Source organism: Girardinichthys multiradiatus, chromosome Y (assembly GCF_021462225.1).
Source record: "Girardinichthys multiradiatus isolate DD_20200921_A chromosome Y, DD_fGirMul_XY1, whole genome shotgun sequence".
Lineage (NCBI taxonomy): Eukaryota > Metazoa > Chordata > Actinopteri > Cyprinodontiformes > Goodeidae > Girardinichthys > Girardinichthys multiradiatus.
Genome location: NC_061818.1, coordinates 40767467 through 40777859, shown reverse-complemented (window position 1 = coordinate 40777859; position 10393 = coordinate 40767467). Strand labels below are relative to the sequence as shown.

At 45.1% G+C, this 10393-nt stretch overlaps 2 protein-coding genes across 5 annotated transcripts; one reads left to right on the top strand and one right to left on the bottom strand.

Annotated features, from left to right (window-relative positions):
* Positions 1 to 301: 301 nt before the first annotated feature.
* Positions 302 to 4405, bottom strand: LOC124864460 (probable methyltransferase-like protein 23). 4 transcript variants are annotated; one of them, XM_047359245.1, is made up of 6 exons: positions 4181 to 4317; positions 3148 to 3331; positions 2933 to 3037; positions 2035 to 2272; positions 1864 to 1948; positions 302 to 964 (listed from the first exon to the last, which is right to left on the bottom strand). In XM_047359245.1, the coding sequence occupies exons 3-6, from the start codon at positions 3014 to 3016 to the stop codon at positions 799 to 801; spliced, it is 573 nt and encodes a 190-aa protein (XP_047215201.1). In that variant the 5' UTR covers positions 3017 to 3037; positions 3148 to 3331; positions 4181 to 4317; the 3' UTR covers positions 302 to 798. The 4 variants fall into 4 exon arrangements, with proteins under 4 accessions (XP_047215201.1, XP_047215199.1, XP_047215200.1 ...); XM_047359243.1 differs by lacking the exon at positions 3148 to 3331 and having other exon boundaries at positions 4181 to 4405; XM_047359244.1 differs by lacking the exons at positions 2933 to 3037; positions 3148 to 3331 and having other exon boundaries at positions 4181 to 4405.
* An 809-nt stretch (positions 4406 to 5214) lies between these two features.
* Positions 5215 to 10141, top strand: LOC124864234 (bifunctional arginine demethylase and lysyl-hydroxylase JMJD6-like). The gene is made up of 6 exons (XM_047358923.1): positions 5215 to 5599; positions 6996 to 7384; positions 7475 to 7761; positions 8629 to 8764; positions 9261 to 9399; positions 9526 to 10141. Exons 1-6 carry the CDS (start codon positions 5471 to 5473, stop codon positions 9655 to 9657), a joined length of 1212 nt encoding a protein of 403 aa, XP_047214879.1. The 5' UTR covers positions 5215 to 5470; the 3' UTR covers positions 9658 to 10141.
* Positions 10142 to 10393: the final 252 nt, after the last annotated feature.

Genomic DNA, 10393 nt, shown 5'->3' with positions numbered 1-10393 from the left:
AGAATATTAATTTTGTCAGTTCTGAGGAGTTTATTTTATTTCACAGAACCAAAGAGTGCGTTCATCAAACTACAGCTTATAAGTGAAGCAGACGCTGATGTCTGCGCTATATGAATAAATAATCTGAACTGAAACTATCTGTGTAATTATGCTGCTATAGGCTTTGGATGCTGGAGGACATAATGACCACTTTCACCCTCTTCGCTACATTCTCATACTACTCTCTAGTTTTGCATTATTTGCTGTTATTTCAGCTTTTAACTTTATGTTCTCTCTTTTCTCTTCCTAGAAGCTACACCTGGCCTGTTTCTGTGTCTACCTGTGACACCTTTCTGGAGAGAAGCATCGTCCGAGCTTCTGCTGCCTTGAGACAACATGTGTTGTAAATTGGCGTTATATAAATAAACTGAATTGAACTGAATTGATGTAAATAAAACCAATGAATACAAGAGCGCTGGTTATCAGTGAAACACTGCCCCCTACTGCTCACAGGATGAAACACAGCTGCAGATCCTGAGTAAATAAGGAGTCTCTTCTTTTCTGGGTCAGTCCTAGGAAGATCTCAGACTTATGAGCAACAAAGCTGAGAAGACTGAGATCCTGCAGCTAAAGGGAGCCAGAACTAGAAAAATGCACACAATATTCTCACCAAACACTCGCTTAATATTCTGATTAATGAAGCAGCTTTCAAAAGTTTTTAACTCAGGAAACAAGCAGATTAGCTTCCTGTTTGCTGCAGCTTATTGTTATGGGAAGTGTGAGGAGATAAGGAAGCCTCCGTGGATTTCCTGCAGCGGGTTATTCAGCCTCTGTCCTCCTGGTAAGTATCATCATCTGGATGCTGTGGTTGCCGGGCAGAGTGGACCCAGCCAGCTCGGGTTGATCTGCATCAAAGTCAGCCAGCGGGACCGTGACACAGTCCAGTTTCCACCTGTGGAGCAGAGCCTCGATGGACCAGTCTGAGCTGCAGGAGGAGAAGGTTGACAAGTGATAAAATCATCTACTTTACTGATGTTTTACAGAATGATAACTGGTACTGATAAATAATACAAACAGGATAAAAACCAACCTCTTTCTACCCTGATGTGGACTGTGGGCCCGCTGCTAAAGGTGTGTCATAAATTTAAATTAAATCATCTTTTACTGCAGCAGCGTCTCACACTGAACTCAGAAAAAGCCACACTTTAATGGGAGTGCGTGCATTCAGTGGAGAAAGGGGTCCCAAAGAAGTAACGAGTCTCCTCCTCTAACATTTCCCAAGGTTGGAGCATATGGAGAGACAGATCTTTGACCATTCTTTTCTAGATGGTCCATAGTCCTGGTTCCCATCTGATGCTCTCCTCACTGTAGAAGAACAATGATTTATTGTCTGAGGAACCATTTCTGTGGTGGTCAAGTTTTACACCATTATCCCATTTATCCCATCCCATGACCCATTTTCAGCTTTCTAGAGGAGTCCTCTAGATGCTAGTTTCAAAGAGTTCATGATGCTGCGCACTCTAACAGCCCTTGGTAGAGAAACAGGCCCACAGCATCACAGATCCTTCACCGTACTTAACAGTGGGCAGGAGGTTCACAGCAGACCCACCTGGAGTGTTTGTTCCTGAAAAGCTTGACCTGAGTCCATCTAACCAGAGGTCAAAGGTCCCAGTCGAGGTTAAGAAACCCCACATTTTTATGTTTCTGATGGCAGGAAAGAGGAGGTTGTTTGCCTCCTGCACAAGCAGCTGGTCTGAAGAGTTGAACTGTTTTCCCATCTGAATAAATGGACTGGAACCTGAGGTTGGATTTCATTTAAATATTTCACACAACTTTACCAGAGGTAGCTCAAACTTTGTCCAGGTCTGTAAACAGCAGGCATACCTTCTCACTTGGTAGGTAGTCCAGAACTGAGCTTTTGGGTTTTTCCTCAGCAGACAAACAAACGTCACGAGAACGTCTTCAAAATCTGGACGCAGAGAACAGTTGCTCAGCTTAATAACCAGCATGGTGAGGAGTTACAGGAACTGCAAACCTTCAGACACACAAAGTGACCTTCAGGGTCGTAGAAGACGTCTGAGCCGAGGACGATGTCTTGCTTAGGAAGCAGCAGGAGGTCCGGGGACACGTCCCCCCAGCTGAGGCCCAGCACAGTGACGTCCTGCAGGCCGTTGGCCTCGCAGCTCCGCCTGCAGTTCTCCAGACACATTGGCTTGTCTGAGCCGTCGGACAGGATCACCTCGGCGCCGCAGCGGGCAGCCACCACACCAGGAAGACTCACACCGGCTCCGAGCTGGGCACAGAGAGGATTCACAAAGAGGTTCGGGTCAACACCAGGTACCGGATCAACCGGGCCTCTTTCCTTGAGCTGGTGTCACTGAGTGTTACCATGAAAATACAAAGCTGGGCTCTGAGGTACTGAAGCAGATAAAACATGACAGGGAAGAGTCATTTACTGCTTCAACTCCTCCACAGAAATGAGTTCAGATTCATTTAATGATCTTCAGTCACTTCAATAAATACAGATTTATTTTCATAAAATTATTCCTAGAGACAACATGTTGAGGCCCAGGATGAAACTTTGAGGAACTCCACATGAAACTCTATAAAACCTTTCATTATCTGGACAGAGGACCTCCAGAACCACTACAGAGCAGAACCATTAGGCCCTGCACACAGTTCAAGTCGTGATAAATTCGGGTCCAGAGTGTTGAGAATGGTTTCAGTATACTGGAACGATTAAAGCCCAGTTAAAGAAGAGTTTTATTCAGAAACGTCTGCAGCTGTAAACGGAGAATTTCTGACAAAAATCTCAACGTAGAAACTGGCCCAAAACTTCACAGGACTGAAGTTTTTCCCTTTAAAGGGGAAATCGTAAAAGTTTAAATCATGTGTAAAATGAGCTGAAAACATCTCCTGCTAGGTTTCCAGAATGAAGAATAGTTCTCCTCACCTCCAGCACTGCCCTGCCTCTCAGCTGGTCTCTGTAGAACCACAGATACTGGGCCAGGACCACTGCACAGGGCCACACGTACATCCCATACTGGGGGTCCAGAACCTGATGGAGGATCACAGTCAGAGCTTCTCTCGCCATCACAGCCCACTTCCAAATAGGAACATCTGGTGAACTTCTACCCAGATGTTTGAGTAAAAGTCAGGGTATTTTACCTACAACCAGCAGTCAGTTTGGAGAGCTGGTGTCCTGCATGTTTGAGATGCTGATCCATCACATCTAGTAGAAGGTCTGTGCAGAACAAGGCGAGATGCTGCGTTGGAGCAAGGACACGTCTAAAACCTGCAGGACACCGTCGCTCGAGGACTGACTTCAGATACCACTGGTTTAAATGGACTACTAATGAAAGATCAGAACTTATTAATATTAATGTGGCTCCTTATGTTACAAAACAATCATCAATGTTTTTAACCAGCCCTGCTGTACCGGCCCGATATGTCGATAAAGCTTTCAAACATGTTTAGTGTCAGACTTCTGGAGCTTTCAGTCATTTAAGATAGCTGTTAAAGTTTTTTTCACCTTTGAAGGACACTCGTCAACTTAAAAATATTAATTGATTTATTTTAGAAGAACTGTTGGGGAACCAATAATTGTGCCACCAGCTATTTTGTAAAAACTATTTTTTTAACTTAACGTGGGATTTTTTTTTCCCACTGAATTAATTTTCTCAAATTATATGTTGGAATTTTCTGATCATTTTACTGTAATAAAAGAAAAACTGATCTTAAGGTTTGTAAACATCTGTTCTGGAGGAGCTGGTTCCTATCTCCAGTGGTCACTGGATGAGAGGGACACCCTGGACAGGTCTCCAGTCCATCGCAGTTACACACACACTAAGGGGAATATGGAGAGACCAACTAACCTTATTCATTTTGGACTGTAGGAGAAGGTCCGGACCGGACTTGAACCCAGGACCTTTTGCTGCAAGGCAACAGGGACTGTGTTAATAACTACGTCATCGTGCAGCCCATAGACATGACTGCTAGGTTGATTGGTCTCTAAACATTCCCCTAACTGTGTGGTTGTTTGTCCTGTTTGTCTCTCTGTGTCCCTGTGATGGACTGGAGACTTGTCCAGAGTGGACTCCGCCTCCCGCCCAATGACCGCTGGAGATAGTCACCATTGTCCCCATGACCCTGCAAAGACAAGCGGGTGTAGACACTGGATGGATGGTGAACAGTAACAGACCTCAGGGATGCAGACACTAAGACTCTCCTGGGGGGATTTCGCGTCTTTAAAGGTGAAAACTCTGCAGGCTGTGCTCCCCGTCTCTGCTCCTCTTTGCTCCATCATGCTCTTTAACAAACCCAGAAACTACGTCATTGCAGAGCTCACTAATAGCAGCACCCGCGGGCTTACATTCAGTTGATCTTAACGCCGTTTTTGTAATGAAAATCGTTGTGACTAGACATTCATACATAAATGTCTATGGTTGTGACAGCCACGCTTGTGTCTTCTTCCGCGGTCAAATGAGTGGGTCCGTTCCTTACCAATTAGCCGGTATGTCGAGCGGCTGGGGGTGTGACCAGCAGTGTACCTTCTTCATACGACTGATGATCATGAGTAACATAAATATGTAAAATAAAAATGTAAATTACACTAAATCTGATTATTAGCAAAGCACGGTATTAATTAATTGTAAGTCCAAACAATCCAGTCACTTTGTTTGTTAATTTAATATAACATTTTTGTTTAGGCATCGAAACATCTGATCAGATAACTCAGCCAGTCAACAAAAAAAAAAACCCGCGTCGTTAATAAAACAGGCTGAGAGCTAGGCTGAAATAAAATGCTAACTCCTCCTTCGCGCCACGCCGCTCTCCTCGCCGGCTGGTAAATAGGGCAGAGTATATCTTCCATAGTAAATGTCCAGCCCAGTGCTAATGGTGAGTTCCGGTTTCCTCGGAGGTCGCAATGCTGATTGGAAATGCAGTTCATTGTGTACCGGTTGGAGCGGGAAAACCAGTGGGACTAGCTACTTGTTGTGTTTCAAATCCGATCTAATCTATATGTTGTTAAACACCCATAACGATGTAGTTTTTATTAATTTCGCTGAACATTAAGAAAAGATGACTTTCAAAATAAACTAAATATTCCGACCTCGGCATAAAACTTGAAGGTAGCAGCCAATAATATCCATGGGCGGGAATGGTCCGTGTGACGTTAAACCAATCAGTGCATTGCAGCTTTCACGCTGTGGCAGCCAATCAGCTACCTTCGACCTCAGTTAGGGCGGGTGTTAATTGCGTAATCAGTTTCACAAGCATTGTGTGTCCCGCTGTTGGCTTTGATCAAATGTTAACGGCGTTTCAGCGGATGTTAAGCTTACATTTATAGTTTAACATTATAGAATCTCGTGTGCAACTTTTGTTTATGATGTTGTGTTGTGTTCTTAAAGCGACGCTGTGAGCAGGTGGGTAAATGTAGCCCCCAGTTAGCTCCTTTACAGGCTAATCAGAGACTGCTAACCGTAAGAAAATGAACCATAAAAGTAAGAAGAGAATAAAAGAGGCCAAGCGGAGTGCCAGACCCGAGCTCAAGGACTCCCTAGACTGGATGAAACACGGTTATTATGAGAACTTCGACGTGTCGCACCGAACCGTAAAGGTAACAAGTCAGTTTGTTTCCCCTAGCTGAGCTAGCAGCAGCTAGCCATGGCTCACAGTGCCAACAGTCACGTAGACAATGTAGGAGCTGCTGTTAGAGCGCCCTCTGTTGGAGGAGTCTCTGCTGGGGCGCGTTTAGACTATTTTAGAGCTTCTGTGTAAAGTTAACGTGTCACACATGAGCAGAAAAACGGGTAAAGCTGAAGAAAATCAATCTGGCACAGAACTTTAAAATGGTTGTTTATTCTGAGAAGAAGTCATACCTGCTGATGGATGTTGCTGTGGCAGCATTATTTACCTGTAGGTCTGTTTGATTTTTAAAAATATTTCCTTCAAACTTTGTTTTTTTATTTCCTCTTGACACAGATACTTTCTTCATGTATGTTAAGCTACACATTTTTGTATCCAAGATGGAAATAAACCCTTTTGTGTTTTATGAGACTATAGTTACTAAAAGTGGCATTTATGGGTTGAATATCTAAAACATTTATCTAAGGTGTTTATATATAATAGTTTTTACTAGAGCCTAATTACCTATTAAAGGCTAGGAGCACAAATGGTAGCTCTATAGATGGGAACATGTATATTAATACGCTGTTAAGTCATGTTTTCAGATGATCTCCATTCAGACCATCAGTGTCAGAACCTTGGACTGTTTACAGTGTTCCTCAGACATCTCAGGTGTGAAAACACCTTAATAAATGTAAACCATAAATAGTAAACGTAGGATCAAAATATTTGAGACAAAATGTAAACTAAAATATAGATGATAGTTTTTAAAGTGAAAAAAATGATCATCTTTACTAAAGATTACCTCGATATCAGGTAGCAGCTTCAGCTGGACAGCATTGATCTCTGATCTGTCAAACGGTTCTTTATCCAGAACCATCATCCATCACCGGCTCATAGAGGCTTATGGAGCAGGGGTTACTGTGGAGAACCTTTGTCCAGCTCTACAAGCCAACTTGATGTTTTGTTTTATCCATAATGATCTGATTCACAACAGATGTTATCCTGCTGTTCTGATCTTTACCAAACAGAGACTGCTGGAGATGAGTCTCATACTGGTGGACACATTTAGAGGGGTTTTTAGGACGAATGGTACAATCTGGACCTGGACCCCTTCATGGACCAGGATCCTTACTGCCAGAAAGTCAGGGTGGGAATATCTTTATCATGGGATGTGTTGCAGCCTCAAACGCAGAACTGGATGAATATTAATAAATAATATTTTGGGTCCCGTTGTAGTTGTAGCGCAGAGTCAGTAATTGAGTCTTAAGTTTGATGCAGCAGGATTGAAATAGTCTTTTTAAAGCTGGAACTTCATCTTATCTAAAACGTGTAAACTTAGTTCCCATGACGTTGCGTCCATCGCTGAAGGATTTGCTGTGTTCCAGGACAACGTGGAGCGCGTCGATGCCCTCCGTCTTTCTCCAGAAGAGTTCATCTCGCGCTTCGAGCGGCCCTACAAACCCGTCGTCCTCCTCAATTGTCAGGAGAACTGGCCCGCTCGGGAAAAATGGACCATGGAGCGCCTCAAACGCAAATACCGAAACCAGAAGTTTAAGTGCGGGGAGGATAATGACGGTTACTCCGTAAAAATGAAGATGAAGTACTACGTGGAGTACCTGGAGTCCACTAAAGACGACAGTCCGCTCTACATCTTCGACAGCAGCTACGGCGAGCACGCCAAACGGAGGAAGCTGCTGGAGGACTACGAGATCCCGGTGTTCTTCAGGGACGACCTGTTCCAGTTTGCAGGGGAGAAACGCAGACCTCCTTACAGGTGTGCTTCCTGTTTAACTTCCTGTTGACCTTCCATATCTTTAAATCTATTCATCACAAACACCTGGTTTAACCTCTTTTCCCTCTGCAGGTGGTTTGTGATGGGCCCGGCCCGCTCCGGCACTGGCATCCACATCGACCCGCTGGGTACCAGCGCCTGGAACGCCCTGGTTCAGGGCCACAAGAGCTGGTGCCTGTTCCCCACCAACACGCCGCGGGAGCTCATCAAAGTGACCAGGGAGGACGGCGGGAACCAGCAGGACGAGGCTATCACCTGGTTCAGCGTGGTGTACCCCCGGACCCAGCAGCCCGCCTGGCCCCCAGAGTTCAGGCCGCTGGAGGTCCTGCAGAGGCCCGGCGAGACCGTCTTTGTTCCGGGTCAGTGAACACAAATCTGCTTTTGTTCATATTAGAATATTTCTGTTTGTTTGGAGTTCATCAGCTCTTAAAACCAGGACTGAGTCCAGTTTTCCATCTGCAGCAGAACCTCTGCCTGAATGATTCAGAGATGGTTCGGTACTGGACTGGAATGTACCCTCTGGTTCTCCAGAGCTGAAGAACTGATGAGGACCTTCCCAGATGTTGGATAAATGAAAAACTGATGAATTTTAGTTTGACTCTGTATTATGTGACTGCTTGGTGGCCCGGCAGAGACCTCCATGTGGACCCGACGGTTCAGACAACCGACGTGACCCACATACACCTGCTGCGAGCCGGGCCGATGAGGTCAGATCAAACCCTGAGCTGCTGTTGTCACACAGCTCTGGGAGTTGGACCCTCAGGAGCAGGTTCTGTTTCAGGTTGCTTGTTCCAACAATTCCTGTAGAGACTCCTGATCCGATCCAGAATCCTTTCTGTTTTCGTTCCTGTGATCCAGACCTTCATGTAATAAGTATAGGACATGTTCTAATGTGTAGGTCCTGGTCCAGCCCAGTGTTGTCATGTGTTCTGGTCTATCGGGTCGTAGGTAGATCAGCCTAACAACATTTCCCAGTCTGTTCTGTGATCAGAACCAGGTTACCTGCGTTCCATACAGATAAACATGGAGCTGCTGTCAGCTGATGGTTCTGAAACATCTCAGAGACCTCCAGCCACTTGGATCACCTTAATGATCAGACATCGGCCCGGTTGTTCGTTGGATTGCTCTTTTATCTAACCTTAACAGAACCGATTTGGAGCCACGGGATGACTGACGTCAGACTTTAGATGTTTGGACTTTATTAAAAATAGTTTTTATTTTTAAAGGTGGATGGTGGCACGTCGTCCTCAACTTGGACACGACCATCGCCATCACTCAGAACTTTGCCAGCACCACAAATTTCCCCATCGTTTGGCACAAAACGGTCCGAGGACGACCCAAACTGTCCAGGAAGTGGTACCGGTAAGTACTATTTTTTTTTTTTAGATTAGATTAGATTATTATTTATTTGTTTAGGAAATGATCCAGTGTTTTATTATTAATAAAGAGGTGATTTTATGAATTTTTTTTATTGGAAGCTGTTTCTGGGAGCGATCAGATGTTCCTGATCCTTATACTTCCTGCTTCCTTTCCAATCACTCGGTTGACTTTTAACTTTTTCAGAATCAGAATCGGCTTTATTGCCAAGTTCGTTCATACAAACAAGGAATTTCACTCCGGTACACTTTGCTCTCTGGGTTTTTTTGTCTGGTTTTTTTTTAAGCGTTATAAGATATATTATGCATATATCTTTATGTCCTTAAATATACATATATACAAATTCATGCAGGGAATAAAATGTTGAGTGGTTTTCTTCTTCTGCTGTCTGATAAAACACCTGTGCAGGCGGCTAACGCCTGGAAAACTGGATCAACGGGTGACAGTTGGGAGTAAAACCTGTTTGGATTGGTTGTTCCAGGATTTTAAAGCAGGAGCGGCCGGATCTGGCAACGCTGGCAGACAAGGTGGACCTGCAGGAGTCGACGGGCATCGCATCTGACAGCTCCAGTGACTCTTCATCCTCGTCATCGTCAAGCTCGTCCGACTCCAATTCTGATGTAGGACCTGAAACACAAGTTGTTCTGATCCGTGTTCTGACTTTCACTGAATGACCCAGAGATGCTGTACTTCCTGTCATGTGATTTCTTGGCGCTCTGAGCGTGTGTGACCTGTCTGTCCTGCAGGGGGAGTCGGGGTCTGAGGGCGACGCTTCGTCTCACCGCAGGAAGAAGAGGCGGACCTGCGGGATGATGGCTAACGGAGACACCACCAGCCAGGACGACTGCGCCAGCAAGGAGCGCTGCTCGTCACGGTGACCCACAACGGTCGCTCGGCCTCCGGCTGCTTCCAGCCTCTGACCTCATGAACGGGACCGTCCGGTTGGCTGCGGAGATAAGGAGGGGCCCGTGGGCCTGCTGGAGACCTGCAACCACTGTGCTTTTAACTGGGATCGATATGTTTGTCTCTGAGAGGTCATGATCCTAGAGGTGGGAGGGGGCGTTTCCTGCACTGCTTTTAACTGTAAAATCACATTCAGTTGATTCAGCTTCTGTAGGTTAATGATCCAGAGGTTCTGCAGCAGAACTGTGTCTTGGAAGACATGTTGCGTTCAGGTTAACTCGGAGCTTTCTGTGTTACTTCTATCATCTCTGGAATAAACTGACAATGAGGCCTTCTTCACTCATTCACCACTTCATGACCACTGCTTCCTGCTTGGAAATCTGAAAGTTCATGCGCTGATTTTTACTGAACACAGCATCAGAACTTCTAGTTCTAAGATTAAAGTTGTGCCAAAAATGAGCAGAAAAGTATTTATTAGTAAGGATTTATTTTCAGGGCAAAGAGAGACAATAAAGCCGTAAAAGAAAGAGATTCAGAGGAAATGTTCTGATGTGTCTGCAGATGTTCTGCCTGGTAAGACTTTTTACTCACAGCAGTAGAGTCCAGGGCCCGTATTCCCAAAGATCCTCAGAGAGCGACTCTGAAGACAGATTCCTATCTTAGTGAGGAGGTGTGGTTGACCCCGTTGCTAGTTGAGGTTGACCCCGTTGC